At 36.6% G+C, this 24,203-nt stretch overlaps 1 protein-coding gene across 3 annotated transcripts in view; it reads left to right on the forward strand.

Moving 5' to 3' along the window:
- HTT (huntingtin) overlaps nt 1-24,203 on the forward strand; it is an 84,907-nt gene that overhangs the window by 52,782 nt on the left and 7,922 nt on the right. For all 3 annotated transcript variants that reach the window (XM_074587457.1, XM_074587458.1, XM_074587459.1), the window contains 20 exons: nt 1,130-1,337; nt 2,763-2,904; nt 4,136-4,315; nt 5,790-5,966; nt 6,224-6,300; nt 8,454-8,592; nt 10,256-10,378; nt 11,253-11,466; nt 11,675-11,820; nt 12,343-12,520; nt 12,806-12,901; nt 14,067-14,254; nt 15,461-15,587; nt 16,777-16,877; nt 19,351-19,505; nt 19,885-20,024; nt 20,194-20,276; nt 21,413-21,543; nt 21,721-21,850; nt 22,629-22,784. In XM_074587457.1, coding sequence (XP_074443558.1) covers nt 1,130-1,337; nt 2,763-2,904; nt 4,136-4,315; nt 5,790-5,966; nt 6,224-6,300; nt 8,454-8,592; nt 10,256-10,378; nt 11,253-11,466; nt 11,675-11,820; nt 12,343-12,520; nt 12,806-12,901; nt 14,067-14,254; nt 15,461-15,587; nt 16,777-16,877; nt 19,351-19,505; nt 19,885-20,024; nt 20,194-20,276; nt 21,413-21,543; nt 21,721-21,850; nt 22,629-22,784 — 2,891 coding nt within the window. The remainder of the gene's footprint in view (nt 1-1,129; nt 1,338-2,762; nt 2,905-4,135; nt 4,316-5,789; nt 5,967-6,223; nt 6,301-8,453; nt 8,593-10,255; nt 10,379-11,252; nt 11,467-11,674; nt 11,821-12,342; nt 12,521-12,805; nt 12,902-14,066; nt 14,255-15,460; nt 15,588-16,776; nt 16,878-19,350; nt 19,506-19,884; nt 20,025-20,193; nt 20,277-21,412; nt 21,544-21,720; nt 21,851-22,628; nt 22,785-24,203) is intronic.

Genomic DNA, 24,203 nt, shown 5'->3' on the forward strand with positions numbered 1-24,203 from the left:
TCAGTGTGCTACTCTGGAGTTAGTAGAAATGAAAGGCATAGACAAAATGAAGAGATATTAGCATGCAGTGGCTTTCATGACTGTAGAAAGTCACTAGATGGTGCAATTACTGCAAATGCAGGAAGCTGGAAAGGTACTAGCACTGGCTTGCTAGTAAGTGGGACCTGAGTTCTGAGACTCTGTTATTTTTCCGGTTCTTTGCTATTTACGTTGCATATTTATCGGTCCTGGGGGCAGCTTAAACTGGTCCACATGGCCGTGGAATTTACAGCTTCAGTTTTCTGTATATCTGGCAAGGCAAGCAAGCAACACTACAGATCTCCTTCATTATTCTGATTAGTCCTTGGTTTCTAACTGGTTCTGAAGAAACCCCTTTTTTTCCCTGCTCTTATCTTCTTGTAGAAACTCAAAAAGTTCTGTACCTTTAGACAACTTTAAGTTTGTCCGATTTCCTTGTTTTCCCATCCTTTGTTTTGGCATATGAATACAGAATCAGCAGGGCAGAAAGCAAAATTCAGCTTTTGCATGGAGGGTTCAGTATGCAGGATAATGACTTTTCTCCACTTAAAAACATTTACATTTTGCACTTTAGAAATTGGGTGGGAGGTTATCAGTATAGTTTCAACTAAATGTGTTTGGGAAGCCCTCATCCGAAGTAGGATACTTGTAAGCAATCTTCCTTAGCGTGTAGGATAGTAGTTACAGCATAGTTCTTAACTAGAACTTCTGTGTTTTACTTTATAAGCAGAACAAACAAAGAAAAGAACCAAACTCAAAGCCTGCTCTATAATTAACAATTTTAAATTTGGTTAGGGTTTTCATGTATCAGATAACTCTTTCTCTCTCATACATCAAAAAGTTTATGAAGGTAGACTAGAATTGTAATGAAACCTATCTAAAGCATTATTTATTGAGTCCAGGAGCTGGTCTTTACTGATTTACACCCAGCACTTGTGCAAATTCCGTGACTTGCCTTACATTTGTGAAACTGCTTAGGATATAACTTTCTTCCAGGAATGGTAGTGGCTTTTGAAACAAGATTTGTATTCTCAGGGTACCCTGAATAATTTTAAAACTTCAGAATTCAGACTAGAGCATAGTTACTCTAACACATTTTCGTTCTTTTCAGGGATGTTTAGAAGAATCACAGCTGCAGCCACCAGACTTTTTACAGGAGATGGATCTGATGGTAGTTTCTATACCCTTGAAAGTTTGAGCGAACTTGTTCAATCCATGATTCCCACGCATCCTTCGTTAGTTCTTCTCTGGTGTCAAATCCTGCTTCTTGTCAATTATACCAACTACAATTGGTGGTCAGAAGTGCATCAAACCCCAAAGTAAGATTTGTTTATGATCCCTAATAGTAGTAGTGTGTCTCAATTATATTTGCTAAAATTATATTTTAAAAATCTAGCTTTTTTCTGCTAAGCCTGTCAGCCTGTTGAATAGTACTGTTTGGATTCTGAAATATAGTTCTGCATTTACTTTACATGTATACATGTTGTCTGTTCTGATATCAGTATGTCTTTCAAATGAAAAAAATTTTCTACACTCGGTTATTCCTCAAAAGAACTGACAGGTAATGCTTCTGCTTTTAAGGCAAGAAAGCTTCATCTGTGTGCTACTTTTAATTAAAATTATGGAAATAACTATAACAAAACCTTTATTATTTCATATTTCACGTTCCTGTGGAGACTTCTTATTTTACCTTCTAGCAAATAACCAGCCAGTGCAGATGATATACACTGTTGTGTTTAGAAAAATACAGTTTGATCAGTATACTGTAGTTATATCTGTAACTATACTGTATATATACTGTAACTAGAGTTATATCTGTTCTCTGTTCTCAGTGGGTCTGTTACTAAATGCTATCAAAACATAGTATTAGCATCAAGCACCATAGTGAAAACTTAATGTTAGTTGTCCGAAATTTGAAGATTTGGTCTAAAATGAATGTGATTTTGGTCTGAAGGTAGTTCTCCCCACCTTTTGGGAATAGGAATGATTTGTCCTCCGGGAGTAAGGAGGATAACACCTATGTGGGTGGGTATCCCTCTGTGTTAACTGTAGAGGGAGATTAACAACTGACTTGGGGAGACATTTCTGATGCTTGTGTAGTAAAAGTTGGGGAAGACTAATCTTGCTCTACAACACAAGTGGCTCAATACTTGCTCAAATGTGAGATTCTTGCCTCAGTTCAACCTCATGATATGGAAAAAAAAAAATTATTCTAATTTGAGGAAACATGTAATTACCAGGCCTATGAGCAAAGTAGGGCTACTGAAATAGCTAAGGTGGCATCTACTATTTGTTGAAGTTATCTTTTTTTTTTGATTTACCAATATCACCTCTATTTTTTTCATGACTTTCAATCTGACACTAGACTTAAATGCTCAAGAACCCTGATTTGGCTTGAGAATAAAATACAGTTTTAGGTTCTGTTATCCTACCAGAGACACAATAGCCCATGCTTTTCTTCTGAAGAACTGAACAGGTTATTTAGAAGTTCTTCAGATTATCCAAGGAAGTAATAAACACAGAACAAAAAGGTGGTACTACAATTGTTAGAAAGTAAAGAGCTGATGGAAAGCAAAGTGTCTGCTTCAAAACACTATAATCTTTGAATTAAGTTTCTAGGAAAATAGATATTATGTAAGGACATTGGTAGGATATTCCATGCAATTTGATAGTTAATGTTTCAGTAGCCATAGTAATAAAATATAGTGATGAAATAGTAACAAAATATAATGTGCTTCCTGCAGGAGACACAGTCTTTCTACTACTAAGTTGCTGAGCCCTCAGATATCTGGAGACAGTGATGAATCGGATTCAGAATCTAAACGTGGCGTGTGCAATCGAGAGATAGTGAGAAGAGGAGCTCTCATTCTTTTTTGTGACTATGTTGTAAGTTCTGAATTATGAATTTTATAACTATAATTCTGAGTTATTATGCTGACAGTCTCTTATAACTGATGTGCAGTAACTGGATCTGTTTGGTTCGCAAGTGAAAAATGATGACTTGTGAAACTAGTTGTCTTATTTTCAGGTGGTGCTTCTGTAAGGTTAGGTATGACCTCATTTGGCATTTTTCTTCTATTCTGAGCTGAGAATTCTCTCGTCTTGTAAAGGATACCTGATGGGTAATAGAATTATCTGCTGGGTATCATATCGCTTACTTGTGAGGTGCTAGGAGCACACTAAGTAGTGTTAGACTACCCAACATCACAGTGCAGTGTCAAGGAGAGAACAAATTTCTCTATACCTTAAGAGGAGAGGTTTTACATCAACATTTAACTTCCATTTTGGCTCTCTGATGAGAGCAGTTCCAGTAGCTTCAGCCTCTTGCTGCCTCAATATTAGCATTTTATTTCATTGGGAATTTTTGAAGTGAATCTTCCTGTAATATCTAGTATTGCACTTTGGTTTGCATTGCAGAGCAGTTTTAGGGCAAGCAAACTGCATTCCTTTCAGATTCAACTAAACCAAAAGCTATGTTTAAGAAGCACTTCAAGAACTAATGGAGATTCAGTCACCAGATTCAGATTAGAATCCTCCAAAACCTCTTTACTGGGGAGTGTCAGCCTCTCAGCATCACCTCGTTAGCTCTACAGATCTTTCCATGTTGCGTTGCACTGCTTTGTTGATACACACATAGCCTCTGTAGGTTTAAAATTAGTTACTGACAAATCTTTTTGGATTTTGTTTCCAGAAATGATTCATCTTGTATTTAAGGCCAGTAGTAGTAAGAAATCTTTAAAAAGAAGCCTAAATGAAAATAACATTTTACAAGACGATTCTGTGTGTGCGTGTTTATCTCAAACAGCGTTTTATCAAAAGTGGCATCTTTGAATCGACCTTCTCAATTTACTTGTTTCTAACCTGGATTTTTAGTGTTTAAAAGAAAATAATTTACAAATTCATTATAAATCTCTTAATTTGCAACAAGATCAAAAGCATTGGGAACATTTGTCGTCTAAAAATAATGATGGTGATATTAAAATATAGACACTTTATGCCATTATTTTAAAATAGAATTATATGTGAAAAACTTCATGTTCTGTCAGGTAAAGTTTTTAGTAATTAAATGCTTAACATGGGTATTGCTGGAATCAGGTTTTAATTTTTTCCCCTTTAGTGTCAAAACCTGCATGATTCAGAACACTTGACCTGGCTTATTGTGAATCATGTTCAAGACTTGATTAATCTGTCCCATGAGCCTCCAGTACAAGACTTTATTAGTGCTGTTCACAGGAATTCAGCAGCGAGTGGTCTCTTCATCCAGGCCATTCAATCACGGTGTGAGAATCTTGCAGCTGTAAGTTTAACTTTTTGACTTTTTTTTAAAGAATAGAGTAATTTATATTTCAGCATAAGTTTAACTGATAAGTATGCAAATTCTGACATTTCTGGGTCATTTATCAAGTTCTAATTTTATTTTCAAAGTCACTTTAAAAATGCAGACAATGAACCTTAATAATATATTTGCAACTTCAGTATCAGATGTGTTCCAATCCATCAAATCTATGAATTCAAGTAAAGTTGGTTAAGCTGCTTTTATTCCTTCCTGGGTGTTACCCCTGCATAATAAATATCTGAAGGGTAAATTAAAGCTGTAACTTTGGCCTTTGATTTCGGTACCTTGGTAGCATAAATAACAAACCTACTAACTACAGAGGCAGGAATAGGAACCAGTCCATCCTCACAGGCCCTATCAACATGAAAATGACTTGCAAGCTCATGCCTTCTCCATTGATCTGCTCCACAACTTGTAGTCTCTTGGTGAGGGAAATACTGCTTCAGAAATTCAGCGTATGATTTTGGTTGGTTATTTTAGCTTTCAAATAAAAAGGAGTGGATGATGTTTTATAGGGATGTAAGGTTGTATGCATCCCGCCTAATCTTGGGCACTCACAAGTTGGCAATGTCATTTCTTGGGCATCCTCTAGAGCTAATGGAGGACAATGCTACTGCACCCTGAGTACCCTGGTAGCGTTTCCTGTCTCTTCCATTTGTCTCTCTGCAAATCTAGTGCAACTGCGTTAGTGCTTTGGCACGTGAGTAAACCACTTTAAAGTTAGGTGAAGTGAATCCAGGCTTTAGTGTCTAAGAATTGATAGAATGAACTTAACTAAACGTGTTTGAATGGAAGATGTAGTCATTCAGTGAAATGCTTGGTGATTATCAGAAAAATCAGTAAAATTAGAATAGCTGGTATTTATAGTCTGCTCTAAAACAAGATTGGTTCCCCAAGTCAAACAAGTTTGTCTTCGCGTTTATCCTTTTAGATTATTGGTGCTGAATTGGTGCTCAGATTTAAAAAAAATATTAAAAAAAATCTTTGCACCCCGTTTTAATACTGAGTAGCCATTGCTGTTTCTATGATTAAACATGTGCTCAAAAAATCTTTAATGTGTATCTGGATTTCTGTTGACTACATTCATGTTCCTACCTTCTTCCAGCAAGAGTTCAAGCTTCTCACTGTTTTCAAAGCTTTCTATAATTCCACTTAAGTCTTTCTAGCTTTTTTACCTGAAAGTTTTGTTCCCTACTTTTTGCTTACTGTTTGTTAGAGTAAGCTTTTACAGTTAAACATCAAACAACTTTAGTGTTCTTATTAATTAAAGAACTCAGTAACTTGTATTCATATATAGATTATTATATTGATCAGCTAGTTGTCTGCTGTTGTTTTTTTCTAAATGCCTTTCCTTTTAGCTTTGAGATCTTTGTATTCCAACTGATTGCTTTTATTTCTGTGTGGCTTTTTTTTTTTGTTTCGTTTCAACATCTAGCCCACAACTCTGAAGAAGACTTTACAGTGCCTAGAGGGAATACATCTCAGCCAGTCTGGGGCTGTCCTAACGTTATATGTTGATAAACTTTTGTGTACTCCGTTCCGTGTACTTGCTCGCATGGTTGACACGCTGGCTTGCCGTCGGGTAGAAATGCTTTTGGCTGCAACTTTACAGGTAAAGATAAATAAATTCATTTGTGAATAAGATTGTGTAGTGCTAGCAATAAAATCAAGTGTAAGGATTTAAAGTACATCAAAGTGTGATGAAGTTTAAGTGATTTCACTGGAAAGGAAATTTTTTTATTTAATATTCAGATACGTGAATGTTTACATTACACTTTATCTGCCTGTAATTTTCCTAATCTGTTCAAAGTACCTGTGGGTATTTTACTTATTTCTGTCCTATAAAATTCTTCTGACTCTTTCCTATAGAACAGCATTACTCAGTTACCAGTTGAAGAACTGGATAGAATTCAGGAATACCTTCAAAACAGTGGATTAGCAACAAGGTAAATAATACTAGTATGTGTTAAAATGCTGAATTAAGTAATGTTCTAGTACTAATCGTGTTAATTCCTTTTTCATACATTTGGGTTTTTTCTTAAAGATAATATAGTGGGTCACTTTTGTAGATGAAGGCATATTCTGTCACAAGTACAGTTGTGTTGGCTGAGTTGAATTTGCAATATACTTAAGAATTAAATCAAGCTAAATGCTTGAAGACATCAAATTCTCTCTCCTGTATCCCACTCGGTATTTAACTTTTTAGAGACAGCAACCGCAAATTAATTCCTTGACAAAACCTACATTACCAAAAACAACTTTATTTTCACAGAATCACAGAATCTTAGTGGTTGGAAGGGACCTCTGAGATCGAGTCCAACCACAAAAAAAAAAAAAAAAAGGACCCACCTACTAAACTCCACACCCGCAACCCCACACACAACACCCCACCACAAACAATAATCTTGGGCACTAGAGCATGCCCTGAAGAGCCATGTCTACACATTTCTTAAATACCTCCAGGGATGGTGACTCCACCACCTCCCTGGGCAGGCTGTTCCAGTGCCTGACCACTCTTTCAGTAAAGTAATTCTTCCTAATATCTAATCTAAACCTCCCCTGCCGCAGCTTCAGACCATTTCCTCTGGTCCTGTCGTTATTCCCTTGGGAGAAGAGGCCAACCCCTGCCTCTCTACAGTTTCCTTTCAGGTAGTTGTAGAGGGCAATGAGGTCTCCCCTCAGCCTCCTCTTCTCCAAGCTAAACATGCCCAGTTCCCTCAGTCTCTCCTCATAGGACTTGTTCTCCAGACCCCTCACCAGCTTGGTGGCTCTCCTCTGGACATGCTCCAGCACCTCAATGTCTTTCCTGTAGTGAGGGGCCCAAAACTGAACACAGCACTCGAGGTGAGGCCTCACCAGTGCCGAGTACAGAGGCATGATCACTTCCCTGCTGCTGCTGGACACGCTATTCCTGATACAAGCCAGGATGCTGTTGGCCTTCTTGGCCACCTGGGCACACTGCTGGCTCATGTTAAGCCGGCTGTCCACTAACACTCCCAGGTCCTTTTCTGCTGGGCAGCTTTCCAGCCACTTTTCCCCAAGCCTGTAGCGTTGCCCGGGGTTGTTGTGACCAAAATGCAGGACCCGGCACTTGGCCTTATTAAACCTCATCCCATTGGCTTTGGCCCATTGATCCAACCTGTCTAGATCCCTCTGTAAAGCCTTCCGACCCTCAAGCAAATCAACACTCCCACCTAGTTTGGTGAGTTTCCTCAAACTTTGCAGAATTTTCTGAGTCCAAGCTGGGTGAGCTTGTTTTTTGGGTGTTTTGTTTTGGGTTTTTTTTTCCCCCGAGACAGCTGTGTTAAAATTTTTAACTATGTAAAAGTTACTTGCTGTTATAAAAAGCAGCAAATTATCCAGTTTCTGAAAAAGCTTTATTTAATGTTGGAAAGAGTCTAATTAACTCCTCTTGATGTCATTGCTGTTTGAGGTTAATATCTAGTGACTGAAATAAGAAAGAAGTGGGAAAGAATCTAAAGCCCAAGACTGCAGTGGATTGATAGTAATGTGCCTTCATATGTAACATTACATTTGAATTTTTAAGAAACTACAAAACCTCCAAATGACTTTACGTAGAAATTCTTGATAGCATTAATGGAATAAAAAAACCCCAAACAAAAAAACCCCAAGCCCCTAACACTGACATAAATCCACAAACTGGAATTCTTGATATATTTTTTTTTTTTTTTTAAGAAAGAAAAGTTCAATTTTAGTGTATTCTTGTTTGGTGTCTGTTAGAATGCATTTGTTTGCAATCAAATAATCTGTACACTAATTTTGATTCTTCTTACTTGTGAAAAAGATTTACTGCATAAAGAAAACTGAGCAGCTTGCATTTTATGCTTAAGCATGTGCAGATTTTAAATCTAAATTAAATTTAAATCTTGCTGTTGGTGCTGAGTTCATTTGTTTCAGCTACTGATAGCTGGTAAAATTTGCAGTCTTACATCGTATGACTGCATATATCCAGTGAATAACTTAAAGATCCCACTGCTTTTCTCTCCCAGGATTAGAATTGGCTCACTGTCTTCTATTTCTAATTGATTTACAAAACTGAGTAAGTTAGCTCTCTCCTGATCTGTTCTTCTATTTTCAGACACCAAAGACTTTACTCGCTCTTGGATAGGTTTCGTCTTATGGTAGCACCGGACACAACTAGTCCTTCACCTCTGGTTACTTCACACCCACTAGATGGAGAAGACCAACCAGCTTTAGAGAATGTAATTCTAGACAAAGTAAGATTATGTTTAGAAAGAGTCACTAAAGTGCCTTGGCTGTAAACAAGCTTTTCATTGTTACAAAATATTTAAGTACAGCTTATTTTTACTATGCAGTTAGTGTTCTCAGAATTGTCAGTGAATCTCAAATATAGATCAGTGAATGATTTCATATGTGTTGGCTGACTGTTGAACTTGGGATGAATAATTAGCACATGCATAGATGTTTGTTACATTACAGTGCTGTGAAAAACTATCAGGTTTTGTTTTGTTGCGTAACTTTAATGAAAAGATTTATATAAGGTTCAGTAGAGACAGATATATACTCTTGTTTTTTTGATGTGTTTACTGCAGTGATCAGTTTAATTCATTTGCTGAAAACTGTTGGTTGTCTCTTGGAAATTAAGCATTACTTCTTGGTTTCGACTTCTCAGCTTTAAACTACTTTCAGAGAACAATCACAACTACTTAACCGTTTCTGTCTTGCATGTACTTAGATGCATTTATTTCAAAGCAGGGTGGGAGACTAAGAGCAAGCCTTTTGGAGCCTGAGTCTTCCTTTCTTTCCAGTTTGTCCCATGGCACAGATAATTTCTGCTTTTCATTCCTTCATGTTCCACGGTGGTACACAGTAATAGGAAATGTATGCAACTGAGATGGCAAAAATTATTTGATTAGCTGACCATTTGGAGGAGACTGATAAGTAGTCGAGGAACCCATTGACTTAGGAGAGAGACTGAGACATACTTAGACAGCAGGAGGAAACACTGTTTGTGCCCAGAAACCATTTACCCATAGCTTTCTGTCTTCAAATTAACCAAAAAATGGTAAATCCTGGACAAAGGAATTTTTTTTTTTCTGTGCTTCCTCCAGAACCCCTATGTAGTTCATAGAATTATAGAATATCTGAAGTTGGAAGGGGACCCATAAGGACCATCGAGTCCAACTCCCTGCTCCTCACAGGACTTCTTAAAACTAAACCATATGGCTAAGAGCATTGTCCAGATGATCCTTGAACTCTGACAGGCGTAGTTGCATTCTAATTAATATCAGCAAATTCAGGATGTCCAGTTATGAGAAGGAAAACACAGAAAAGGGATAACAGAGCCTCTTCATATTCCTTAGTTAAATTAGATAAATTATTAACTAACTACTGTAAGCTCATTGATAATAATTTAAGGAGTAAATTTGCAGTGATGTGTGATGGCCTCTATTTATTTCAGTGAGAGTTAAAATACAAATGTTATGTTCATCTGCTGATTTATTTGAATCTGAAGACTTTTCTTTCTTGGTTATAGTTTTGGGGTTGTTTTGTTATTACTGTTATGTTTGTGTGACTACTGAGTATTCCAGGGTTTTTTTCTAGCTGTTCTCCTCATCTTTAGGATCCTAATACATATACCTGTGCTATATCTTAAGCCTCTTTTTCCTTCATTTCCTATCCAGACTCTATGGAAAGAGGTGACTTGCCAGTGAACATCCATTGGTCTAGTTTAAGGTCGTCTGTTCACCAGTGGTCTGTTTTGCCCCGCTTTTTTCTTTTTTTGACATAAATGTGGCCTAGTGATCTCTTAAACGGTCCACAAGCCAATGCCAATGAGCAGTTCTTCCCCTGACTCCATGAACTGTATTATTTTCTGAAAATGAGTATCTAATAGATTACCTTTTTTAATTATTAAAGGACTGGTATGTGTCACTAGTGAGGTCACAGTGTTGCATCAAGTCTGACTCGGCACTGTTAGAAGGCGCAGAGCTGGTAAATAGGATTCCTCAGCCCGACCTGAACTCCTTCATGACCAGCAAGGTAACTTCCTTGTCAGATGAAACACAGTCAGCTGAAGAGGATGTAATTATTTCTAATGTTCTTATTGGTAGTATTAATAGATTAGATTCTTAAATGTAAACACTTCAAATTTACATAGTACTGGTAGTTCACTTCTTGAATTTAACTTCATTTTGGAAACTAAAATAGTAGATATGTTTCATTTCTGTGTCTAGCAATGCTGCTAATACTAGCTTTCTGTAGTACAGGCTGGGTGTATCGAGTGGAAGTGAGGGTTAGTTTACGTATTGCAATCACAAAAAATCCACTTTTTACCATTTTACATAATCTTCTCGTTTTGCCATACAGTCTCTTACAAGGCCCGATGTTTCTATAACCGTTTAAATATCTGTGCTAGACGACTTGCAATATGCCACTAACAGGCCACAGATAGTAAATCTGGCGTAAAGGACAACTCGTATCTATTACTTTGGTTTTTTAAGGACATATTTTGTTCAAATTCTCTACATTACATTTGCTGCTGGTGCCAGAAATAATAGTGGGAAACTCTTTTTAAAAAGATTTTTGTTTGACTTATTTGCTTGTGAACATATTACTTGAAGATTCCTTGTATGTAGGTCATCCTTAAGCATTATTCACCTATTGATCTGAAAATTTGGAATAAGAATATTGATTTTTTTTCTTTCCAGTACAGTAGTGTTTGGAATTTAAATGTGGATCAAATATGGGCTCAGTTACAGTTTTGTTACACCAGAATAGAGCAGAGGTCATAATAACAAGTTCATTAATAAACTGTTAATTTACCACCATACTAGTATACCCAAATAGTACCATCAGATACTTAGCTTCTCTTTAAAAGCGATTTCTTTACTTTTTATGTGCTATTTGATTTCAGGAATTCAACCTAAGCTTGTTAGCACCTTGTTTAAGCCTTGGCATGAATGAAATCTCAAGAGACCAGAAAAGTAGCTTCTTTGAAACAGCTCGGAGGGTAACTCTGGATCATGTATCTACTGCTGTACAAAACCTTCCTGCCAGCCATCAGGTTTTTCAACCGCTATTGCCACCTGAGCCATCAGCCTACTGGAAAAAACTAAGCGATATCTTTGGTAATAGAAATAATGGTCTTCTTAAGTTTATTCTCTCTTCTTCAAAGGTACTTTACAGGTGTCTTGTGAATACATGAACTTACTATTTAAACAAAATTAAGATACCTGGCATAAAAGTGCTTATGAATAATTCTGGAAAAAAAAAATTCTGAAAAAATTGAGAGGAAAAAATTCAAACTGCTACATTTCATCCAGTCTTATTTTATAGGAGATGAGGTGATGTATCAGTCTATGATGACACTTTGTCGTGCACTGGCTCAGTATTTATTGTTACTCTCAAAACTACCAGCTGGTCTCCGTGTTCCTCCTGACAAAGAGGATGATATCCTGAAGTTCGTAGTTATGTCAGTAGAGGTAAGAAACTACAGCATAATTAATGATGTGATGAAATGTTGGGAGAGGGAACAACTGTGACTTGAGCTTATCACCATTGAGTTACTTTTGATGTTGACTTTCTTGTCTTAACTGTAGAAAGTTCTTCAGCAGTTATTTTATTTGACCTGTGCTAGTAAATCAGCTTATGGGACAAGGGCAGCTTTTTACAAGGCGAGGTTGATTGAATGCTGGAATGATCTTGGCATTTGGGAGAATGGCCCTGCACTGATTTCTGGGACACTGAATAGACAGTATATAATGCTCATAATTTTCTTGTACTTAAAATACATTCTGTTCTGTGAGGAAATAAATCAATACACTTTGCTAATAAAACTTCACATACCGCTGAGTTAAAAAAAAAAAAAAAAAAAAAAAAAACAAAAAAAAAAAACAAAAAAAAAAAACACAAAAAAACCCCCAAAAAAACCAAAACAAAAGCACCTTTAGTTAGAAGTTCTTGCAAGAATTTGCTATTAATGGGAAACTTTTATTTTTGCACAGGCACTATCATGGCGTTTAATGCACGACCAGATTCCATTAAGTATAGATCTCCAAGCTGCTCTGGATTGTTGCTGTCTGACATTACAGCAGTCTAGTCTCTGGAATTTGCTGGCTTCTGCAGTTAATGTGACATATGCTTGCTCCTTAATTAATTGCGTTAGATTTATCATAGAAGCAGGTGAGTCCAATTTGAACAGCTATGAGAAGATTTTCTTAATAAATTGTTAGTCATCACTGATCAAATGCTAGGTGTCTGGAATACGTCCTCTGAATCCTTTTTAATTATTTCTTTGACAAATTTATTTTTACTGTTTTAATTTTGCATTTAGAATTTTGTGTTTACTTTTGAACTTGGCTAATGCCTTGCAGATATAAATATTTAACTACTCCGTGGTTTTGAGGAGAAAAATGGAATATGAGATATGTAGTGGCTGTATCTTTTAAATATTTTTGTCTAATTTAGTTGCAGTTGAACCTGGTAATCAACTACTTAGTCCTGAAAGAAAGAAGAATACTTCAAAAGGCTTAAGTGAGGGTGAAGTTGATTCAAACTCACAGAGTAAGTAAACAGTGAATTACACATTTGCCTTTAACTTTCAATGAAGAAGTATTAGTAGGTACCCTTTCCATTATTGTTTTTTTTTTTAACAGTGAGAGTTCATCTGAGACCTTTTTTGTATTTGATAAATGTTTATTAAATATAGGTTGATATGTTTTTAACAGATATAGTTATTTCTTCTTGAAAGTTAACATTAATGCACTTTTTTCTTTTGGGGGATTCTATTAGCTGTGCAGCTCGCTGCAGACTGAGCTTTTTAAAGCGTTGAGGGATTTTTAAATTTCATGTGGAAGCTGTAGAATTTCTCCAAGCTGTAGAATTTCTCCAAGCTGTAGAATTTCTCCAAGCTGTAGAATTTCTCCAAGCTGTAGAATTTCTCCAAGCTGTAGAATTTCTCCAAGCTGTAGAATTTCTCCAAGCTGTAGAATTTCTCCAAGCTGTAGAATTTCTCCAAGCTGTAGAATTTCTCCAAGCTGTAGAATTTCTCCAAGCTGTAGAATTTCTCCAAGCTGTAGAATTTCTCCAAGCTGTAGAATTTCTCCAAGCTGTAGAATTTCTCCAAGCTGTAGAATTTCTCCAAGCTGTAGAATTTCTCCAAGCTGTAGAATTTCTCCAAGCTGTAGAATTTCTCCAAGCGAATGGCAGATTCATTATCTGCCCTTCTGCAGTAGGGGAGCAGTATGTTGAGGTGAAGGTCAAGTGTAGTCCATGAGTGTGGACAGCATTGCTTTCCACACCCAGCTGTGCCGGTACAGTAAGTACCACTTCCATCTACAGAAATTACCTGCTTGTCAGATTTGACATAGAACTAGCTATGCAATTGTTTTCTCATAAAACAGATGAGTTTGGTCACTTTGAATAGAGCATTTGTTACAATTTCACGTGGCCCGTTCTTGCTGGGCTTAGCATGTGAGCTGCTCAGCTGACAGTTCTCAGGTACTGGTTATCTCCAGCACTGAGACTGGCAAACAACGCAAGACATTGCAGGGAGGGTGATAGTAGTATTCTTCAACTAGCTGAAATATTGTGTACATCTTTATTGTGATTTTGTCCTTTTTAGTCAACATACTCTTTCATTAAGCATTTCTTGTTTTTCTGTATCTTTTTAAATTACATGTCTTTTGAATAGATTCATAAAACTGAATTTCTTTTCCTCCCAACAAAGAAACTAAACACATTACTGCAGCTTGTGAAATCGTAGCTGAGATGGTGGAATGCTTACAGACTGTCTTGTCACTGGGGCACAAAAGAAACAGCAGTATTCCGGCATTTCTTACTCCTGTCCTCAAGAACATCATCATCAGTTTAGCAAGGCTGCCTCTAGTGAACAGTTACACCAGAGTACCTCCTTTGGTATGTTCATTATGCTTTGTTTTCAGGACTTTAAAGGCTATTGAACAACTCTCTGAAAACCAAATACGGTGCTGCATCTTAAGTTTTATGTCAATAGGACTTCAACCTTTAGCTAGTTTGATCAGCTGGTTTGTCTTTTTAAACACTGAGTAGAAAAACATTGTAAAGATATCAAATAAGAGTTCACTTTGGAATCAGAGAGTTGATTAGAAAGGAGTGTAGTTGCTCCTTACATTCTTATGTGAAAGAATGCCCAGGTGGTAGTTAAAGCAAGCAGTGACGTGGGTGCTTTGTTAGGGCTAATATTTCCTCCTGCTCAGTAGGATGGCTTACCCTGGAAAGAGAGCAAAATCTACGCTGCTGTTTTCTTTATGACACCGGAATTGACGAATTCACTTTCTGTCATGTTAAGTACCACAATGATGCAATGCTGCTGAGGTGTCTGAACTAACACAGGTATTTGTGTGTGGTACCATACCATGGTACACCATGCAGATACTTTTGGATTGTATGTTACTGTTCTTTCCTACTGTTGCTGTCCTTTGCACAAGGTATTTCAATCGTTTCTTTTTGGCCGCTGTAACGTGGATTTAAGAACATCTCGTGATTACCTCCATGTATTGTTAGTACTGTGAAATTACTTAAGTTTTGATAAGCTTCAAAACCATTATCAGAAACACTTCTAATGCTTATTAGGTAAAGGGGGTGTTTCTGATATGTTCGAGGCCCTTTCTCTGGCCTTTCACTGTTTATCAGTACTCTGTTTTCGAGGGGATGTCAAAAGATAGTAATTTTCTGGATTTAGACTCTTTTGCCCCTCTCAGATGTATCTTTGTGCTTTTTCAGCCATCAATAGTATGGGAACTGTTTTCCCTGAATCATCTTTCAGCATCATTTCTGCACAATCTAGGGGTTCCCTGGCACTTAAATTCTAAACTGAATTCTAAACTTACTTTCTTTCATGTCCAAACTTGGACAGTAGGACTGAATAATTAATTCATAGTGAGAAATATGCAAAAAAACCAACCCCTAATTAGGAGTGCACTGTAAAATGCGTATTAGCTGTGTTAAATATTTAATCTTTAAATGTTTTGTATTTGGAGAATTACTATCTCATTGCTTTTGAATGGTGCGTATATATTTATGGCTATCATGTTAATACTATTTCTGTTTTGGATAAATAGTCTTTCTTTTATATTTCATCAGGTCTGGAAATTAGGCTGGTCACCAAAGCCTGCAGGTGACTTCGGCACAGTTTTTCCTGAAATCCCAGTAGAATTTCTTCAAGAAAAAGAAATCTTTAAGGAGTTCATCTATCGCATTAATATACTTGGTATGTACAAAATTGAAAATTAATATAGTTGGCTCTTATTGGGCATTTATGTGTTTTGTGAAGTTACTGGATAACTGAATCTGGTACCATTTGTTTACTTTTTTGCTTATGTGGAAGAGAAAGAATATTCCAAAGCAGGTTAGTAAGTGTGTTGCAATAATTCTTACGTTTTGCTCAATGCAAACAAAAAAAATTATAAATAACATAAAGTCAAAAACTATTCCTACTCAGTGAGGTGATTTCAGGGTGCTCTGTAGAACAGCCACTTGTTTTCTGGAGCATACACTTGACAGTATGTTTGAGAATGTTTTGCTTACCCCCCCTTTTTTTATTCATGCATAGTATATAAATATAATTTAGTGACACAGTATTTTATGAGATGCTGTCACTGTAAAGCTTTGAATATGGCAAGGCTTACTGAAAGAGTGGTGGGGCTTAAGAGTTCAAGTCTTTGTCAACCGATTAGAGTGTCAAAGGTAATGCATCAAACTTTACATATGCTCACAGGAGTTCTTTGGGTTTATTGTTTGTTTTGGTTTTTTCCCCTCTGATCTACAGGTTAATATTTGACTGACTTACAGTGTAGCACTGATTTCTGTTTGATCACTGTAATGCCTAAGATGACATTCTCATTTTTGATTCTTTAGATATCGTTAGTATAAACAGCAGGGTATTATTCAGGAATCCTCTGCAGTCTTTTATAGGTAAAAATCTGTTTGTAAAAACTTCCTGAGAAATGCTTGAATTTTAATGGCCTATTTCTGGGCAATTCAGTCATTTTGCTTTTAGGACATTGAGGATTTCTTGGATCGTTATGGGATTCTGCACCCTGCACCAGCTTTGGTTTCCTCTGACAGTGGGACAATTTTCTGGATGATTTTTTGTGTTATGAAAAACCTGATAGATCGCAATGCTTCACAAGTTGGACAATCAAAATATTTAAATGTATACAAGAAACAACCCCAACAGGACCGCTTAAATAATATTATGTTCAGAACCCTTCTAAAGAGTTCGTCACTTTCTAAAATGGAACACTTAAATTTAAGCTGTAGTGATTATAAATACTGCTGAATTGAATAGGAAATGGTATGAAATTAAATCTATGGAAACAATGTACCACTTTTTAAATGTTGTTCCATGCCTTAATTTGTGTTAAGACATAAATGGCTATCTCTGAATGTTTCCATAGGTTGGATCAGCCGTACTCAGTTTGAAGAGACTTGGGCTACTTTGCTTGGTGTGCTTGTAACTCAGCCTATTGTAATGGACCAAGAGGAGAACCAACAAGAGGTAATGTCATTCACTGAACGTTTTAAATTAAATTTTAATTAAACTAAGAAAAATTTTTCTATTAGTAAACCTGAAAAGCAGAAAAGTAGTGACTAAAATTAAGAAATTATTTCCGTTTTATTTCCTTGTCTTTATATCCCTGTGAGTTTAGACACATCCATCTTCTGGCTTAAAGCTTCTGCATGCATGTAAATACTATGGAAAAATTTTGGTGAAGCTGTTTCAACTTTATATTAGTATGTCATTCAACATGCACATAGTTTGCTTGATTAGATGCTTGGCTTTAGGCACAATAGGAACTCCGAAAACTTTGAAGGAAACAATGTGTGAGAGAACTGTGCCTATAGGAAATATGCTAGTTCACTGTTACTAGTATGTATTACTGCAATTATCTGTGCTATCTATTTATCAGCCTTCAAGGGGAGTTTCTTTGGTAAGATTTCTTTTGACTGAAAATGAATTGACCTGGAGATGCGTGCACATGTCTCTTGCTCACAGTTGTAGATTGGGCTTCTAATTTGGATGCCTCAGGCAGGTATTCAGAATTCAGTGGAAGGCATTTGGGGATCAGAGCCCAAGAAATTTATCTATACCAAAAGCAGAGACGTGAACTTTGCTATCATGAAAGAGACTCTCTGGCTTTAGATGTCTTAACCTACTAGCAAACTGAGTTTACTATATTCTAGCTATTTGACCTGTCAGGCTTTTCTTCCTAGGCTCCAAGGTTCATATTTCACTCCCAAATTGCAAATGGTCCTGATAGTAAGGGCAGAGCCTAAAACATTTTGAAGAATTCAGAGGGTAGATGCCTACGAATAGTGGATCCAGGGTAGCAGATAGAAGGGTTTGTTTCCCTTGCTTCCTAGGTGCCAGACTCCAAAAAGGAGTCATCCCTCTTCCCTAGGTTAGCATCTTCTGTTAGCTAGACTGACCTGGAGACTTGTTGTGCAGCCTGCAGGATTTTTGAGTTACCGTTTTCTACATAATGGCTGTGTTGGATCAGACTTAAAGCAACTTACCCTTTGGTAGTTCCTTAATTGTCAGGTAGAGAGCGTTTATTTGCAGAACAGGGAGTAATACTGCTCCTTTACTTTCCAGTGAAAACTAGTATGTTCAAAATTGCAAACATCTCAAGCACTATTATAAATTTAAGTATGTTAATATTTTCTAAAATAAAATACAAGATTCTTTTTTAAAAAAAGTTGAAAATTTGTTACCATGTTACATTTTTTAAGAAGTTCAGACTCTTTTGTGGCCTGATACTTTCAAGAAGGAATCAGAATCTATACAACGGAAGCAAAAACTGAGAGGCATCCTGCCACTTCAGAATCTGGAAGTTTTTGTGCTGTTGTTCTAACTTCAGTTTGTAAGGAAAAAAAAAAAATTAGTTAAAGTACTGATGATAAACAGTTATGAGCAAAAAAATTAAATGCACTTGCGAAGGTTCCTTCTACCATCAACAGAGGGAGGATGAGTTACAACCCACAGTGCCAGAAGCTTATTTTAAGAGATTTTTTTTTTTTAAAGGGAAAGAAACAGACCTACAGTGGTGATGAATTATCATGGCAAAGTACTGGATGCAATGTGTGTGGTTCCAAATACTTCTAATGGGGAAAAACATCAGTGCCCCAAGTATGGGTAATAGATTGAACCTAGCCAAATATTTTAAGAAAGTTGTGTTACAGTTTTCTCACACTTTTACAGTGGTGCTAAATACTGAATGTGTAGCATCTTGGTTTAGAAAAAACATTGGATGCATCCCCTCAAGTTGCACCAGGAGAGGTTTAGACTGGATATCAGGAAAAATTTTTACACTGAAAGGGTTATTAAGCATTGGAACAGGCTGCCCAGGGAAGTGCTTGAGGCACCATCCCTGGAGGTATTTAAAGGACGGGTAGACATAGTGCTTAGAGATACAGTTTAGATTAGTGATGGTTTTTGTCAGTTAGGTTGATAGTTGGACTAGATGATCTGAAAGGTCCCTTCCAACCTATGCAATTCTATGATTCTATCTGGATAATGATTCACAGAAAAATGCTGCTGAAAATTCATAATGAGGTTGAGTTTTGTTCCAAAATGGGCAGTAATAAAAACAGTTAATGTGGATCCTTCTCTGAAGAGTTTCCAACTCAGATTTGGTCTTATTTGATTATTTGTTTCAATAAGTAACTAATGGGTAGATACAAACAAAGAAACTAAACACTTTGAAAACTCTGAAATGGACATCTTGAGGTTTTTATGCTGTTGGGATAAGAGAGGATGCACGCAGAATGGCTGATGGGATGGAAGGATGTGTTGCTGCTATGGTCACAGTGCTTTCTGTGCGTTGCTTATGTCAGCTAAATTTATGGATGGAAAAAATTCTAGATATCAGACTTATTAATGATAATTTAGTGGAAGGTGGCAAACTGATATTCAGGGCTTTCAGGATTCTTTTTTTTACAACTCAAATTACAGTAAGTTCATTTTACAGGAAGATACAGAGAGGACCCAAATTAATGTTCTTGCAGTACAAGCCATAACTTCCTTGGTGCTGAGTGCAATGACGATACCTGTTGCAGGCAATCCAGCAGTTAGCTGTTTGGAACAGCAGCCCCGCAACAAAGCTTTAAAAGCTCTGGACACAAGGTACTTTTTTTACTTGCTCTAAAATGCATAAAAGTTACACTTGTGATTAATACATAATGAAAATTGCTCAATCTAGCTGTAGCAAAAATATGCATAGACTGTATTTTCTAAGCAAGAGTGTATACAGATGGATCTGTTTACATAGAAGTTACACAGACTTAGCATAACGAACCTGCTGAGTTAAAAGACAATATCTGAAAAAGGCCATATCTTACTAAAATCTAGTAAACAGTGTGCAGAATGTATTTCTCAATACTTCTCAGTTTTATCATCCCTAATAATAAGCATAAGCGCATAACACTGTAGAGTGAGCTAGTCAGAGTTGCACAAAAATGTTAAAGAAAAAATCTGCTTAAATTGGTTTCTGTTGGGCTTTCAGGTTTGGGAGGAAGCTAAGTGTTGTCAGGGGAATTGTTGAACAGGAGATCCAAGCAATGGTATCTAAGAGAGATAATATTGCTACTCATCACTTATACCAAGCTTGGGACCCTGTTCCGTCACTTTCTCCAGCTACTACAGGTAAGTGCCTGTGTGTGGGGAGAAGGGGAGAGTGAATTTCTTTTACATGTTAAAAGTAGAAAAGATACTTTTGAGAATCTATTTGAAATACAGTTTGCAGGAAATGAAGCCGCTTTCACGTCTACTTTGTTATGCACGTTTTAAAAACTTGTCTTCTGTTTTGTTATAGGTGCTCTTATCAGCCATGAAAAACTCTTACTGCAGATCAATACTGAACGAGAAATAGGAGATATGGATTATAAACTGGGACAGGTTTGTTAAAACCTTAACTTTGAACTTCACTTTTATTTTATTCCAGTTTGTGAAAATTTAGTTAAGAGGCATTGCTTAACATCAAATGTAAACTAAAAGCTCTGAGAGCTGCAGGGTAGATCATAACTGGGTGATTCCTCTCACCGAGCCATCCCACCTCTCATGGAATTTTTGCTTGTGTGTGTGAGGTCTACCCATGAGCCAGGTATTGAGTTGTACTTTTCAGCCTTGTGTGTTAAAGAGCACTTGTAGTGTCAGCTTCCACTTTAACTATTGGATTTTCATTTGCTATTGCATGCTTGCAGTAGTCTTTAGAAAATTAAAAATAACTGGACATAAAATAAGCAATGTTGTTTTAAATACACCCGGTGTAGGGACATAAATTTCACTGGATGATGTTAGTTGGAAAATTGGCAGTACATACAGTACGTACTTATCCAGTTACTTATCTCCTTGAAAAATTAGTCTTTACATAGTTACATATAAATTTTAAATTTAATATTTGTTTCACTATTTCAATAGTGTGTATAAACTGTAGATATGTATATGTATCTATATATGGAGATAACTCTTTATCTAGCCTGAGTCAAACGTCTTGAAATCTTGGTCTTGTCTGATTTCAGAAGAAAGGTTATATTGCAATCAGATATGCTGAGTTAAGGTTTGAGAAAAGTTAGGAATGTGTTTTCTATTGAACTGCAGTTATTGGAGTTCTTTCTGAATTATTTTCTTCCTTGATAGGAACTGTAAATATTTATACTTTTCTGTAGATTTTAAATCTGGTATGTTGACTTTGGGATGGTGCACACACATTGTTAGTGTGTGCTTAGAGGTTATAGCCAGATGCTACTTTCATCACTTGTATTGCTGTGCTAAGCACATGGTGCTGCTGGTTTTGCTGTGCCACACAGTTTAAAGTGAGTTAAACTAAAATGTTGAAAAGGGTTAAAAAAATGAAAAATTAAGTGATGTGCAGTTCATTTAAATGTTATTTGAGGCTGTGTATTCGTTGTCTGTCATTTAAGTGAAAAATGTATTGGACTTCTAAGATTTTTCTAATCTGACTATGAGGGTGTTAAATGTTGTGCTTCCTTTCTATTTGTTTTTCTTTTTTTATTTATTTTTCGTGTTGCAAGGTCTCTATACACTCCATATGGTTAGGAAATAATATCACTCCATTGAGAGAAGAAGAGTGGGGTGAGGATGAAGAAGATGAGAATGACATACCTGCTCCTTCCTCACCACCAACCTCTCCTATTAACACCAGGTGTCTTATTTTTTCTTGTCTCCTTTGACTTACCAATAAGCTTTTATCTCTTCGTGCTGAGTTCAGTAAGATGGCCTTATAAATTGGATGCTGGTAAATAACTGTATCATTTCAAATCAAGTGTTTTAGGAGGGCTGAAGAATAGCCATTTTAACACTTGCTTATTGTGCCTTGCAGGAAACACCGTGCTGGTGTAGATATACATTCTTGTTCTCAGTTCTTGCTTGAACTGTATAGTCAGTGGATATTGCCATCAAACCCTAACAAGAGAACGCCAGTCATTTTGATTAGCGAAGTGGTGCGATCAGTAAGTCTAAACTATTATTCAGAGTCATAATTGAGTATTTGTTATCAAATGTTCAGAGCTAAGCAGCATTTGTAAAGTGTCTTTTAATACATGGGAAACACTTTTCTGTGCGGTGCTATTATATGGGCAGTGCAGAAATATAACTTTAGGAACTATGCATTATGCTATTTTAAACTATATAAGCATCTGTATTGCGTATTCTGCTGCTACATAACAAACATTATTGTCACTTAATGATAGTCAGTATTTTACTTGACTGCTTGCTGAAAGTAAATTTCAGGATTTCGCTTATTCTACCTCTTTGTAAGAAAATGAAGATAGAACAACAATGTGTTAGAGAATTAAATTGGCTGTTGAATTGTAGAACCAAACATAAGGAACACAGGTGTGGAATGTGTCTTGATAGCCATTATTCACTACCATAAAAGACTTAAAATGAAACTATCCTTGCAAGAGAATATGCATTGTGTTGTGGGGTGTGTTAGTACATTGCGAATGGCAACATTTGTTAGTTTTCCAGAATTAGTTTCCTGTAGTGGATTTGGTTTTGTAAACCTTTTGGAAAAAAGGACCATTTGGAGGTGATTGTTATCCGAGGTGGATGGTGGAATTAATTCTGGACAAGTTAACAATAGTTATTGCAGACACTTGAGTTAATGTTTACACATTTAATAGATCAATCAAGAAATCTTTTGCTGACAATTGTAACAGAATGGAGAGTCAATTTTTGGCTGTCTGCTAATGGGCTTTTTTATATTCAATTTTAATTTGTGTATAGCTTCTGGCGGTGTCAGACTTGTTTACAGAAAGGAATCAGTTTGAGATGATGTATACAACATTGACAGAATTGCGAAAGGTGCATCCATCAGAAGATGAGATTCTTATACAGTATTTGATACCAGCCACTTGTAAAGCTGCTGCTGTTCTTGGAATGGTAAGAAATTCTCATGGTTAACTCATCCTTAGCTTCTGCTGCAAAGTCTGATGTACTTTGTGAGAGTGGTTTGTCTCTAAGAAAGTCCCTTACCAGATCTACGTGGCTACAAGAAGTAATAGCGTATGAATTCTGAGCTTTCAGAGGTTGCAAACATCATCTCCAGTTGCCCCATATTCAAACATAAACGGTGTTTTGTTTCGGCAGGTTTTTTTGAGGTTTGAGTTTAATTTAATGGGCTTTTTGGGTTGTTTTACTCAGTTGAGTGTTACCTTTGCCCTGGATTCATTTGTTACCTTTCAGGCCAGAAATGAGGACTGTGGAACAGTGCTTGTGATGGATACATACATAGCATGATAGTCAGGTTTTCTTTCCCTCACTCTTCACTTTTTTGCACTGCATTGTTCTGTACTTAAGGAAAGAACATTATTAATGCAAGTTATTTAATCAAATGTGTTGCTGTCTTTAAATCTTAAAGACCAGAGAGCAGTAGTATTTTCCAATGGACGTTTCAGACTGAGATTATTTAGGAAAAAAATTTCCAAATTCTTTTCAAAAAAGTTAGCATTTCTAGAAACTTTCTCTGAGACTTATATAAAACTATATGGGTAATAGTGATAAGAAAAAATTTTGAAGTACTTTTGGGGTGGGGCTAATGTGGTATTGTGGTAGCAACTGTGCAAGGGAAGGCTTGTGAAAGTGATGCCAAGCATCCAGAAGCGGTTTTAGAGATCACGTTGTTCTGACTAGACCGTAATTTCCCACTCAGTGAACTAACACCTCACAAGCAAATGGCTGAATATAACAGGTTAGTGGCAGGGGAAAAAAAGGTTGATTACATCAAGAGTTGTTTATTGTCCTGTGCTCAGTTATGTAGAAAATCTGCTTAAAATGAGCAAGTAGAAAGGACACATTGTAAAATTGGCCTGTACCTTAGATATTTCATGTAAACAGGGACAAGGTAAACCAAATAATTTCTACTTAAATACTTAAAATAGATTGTAAGAAAAAGACTTCTCAAATCTAACGGTTTAGAATAGATTTTGCATATTCCAGTACATTTTTGTACTTCAATAACAGGGAGTGAAGTATCTGATACCAGCTTGATGTTTGAAGACTAAACATAGAATTGTAGAATCATTTAGGTTGGAAAAGACCCTTAAGATCATCAAGTCCAACCGTTAACCTAACACTGGCAAATCCACCACCAAACCATGTCCCTAAGCACCACGTCTACCCATCTTTTAAATACCTCCTGGGACAGTGACTCAACCACTTCCCTGGGGAGCCTGTTTCAATGCTTGACGAGCCTTTTGGTGAAGGAACTTTTCCTAATATCCAGTCGAAACCTCCCTTGGTGCAACTTGAGGCTGTTTCCTCTTGTCCTATCACTTGTTACCTGGGAGAAGAGACTGACCG

The sequence above is a fragment of the Larus michahellis genome, chromosome 5, assembly GCF_964199755.1.
Source record: "Larus michahellis chromosome 5, bLarMic1.1, whole genome shotgun sequence".
NCBI classification, from domain to species: domain Eukaryota; kingdom Metazoa; phylum Chordata; class Aves; order Charadriiformes; family Laridae; genus Larus; species Larus michahellis.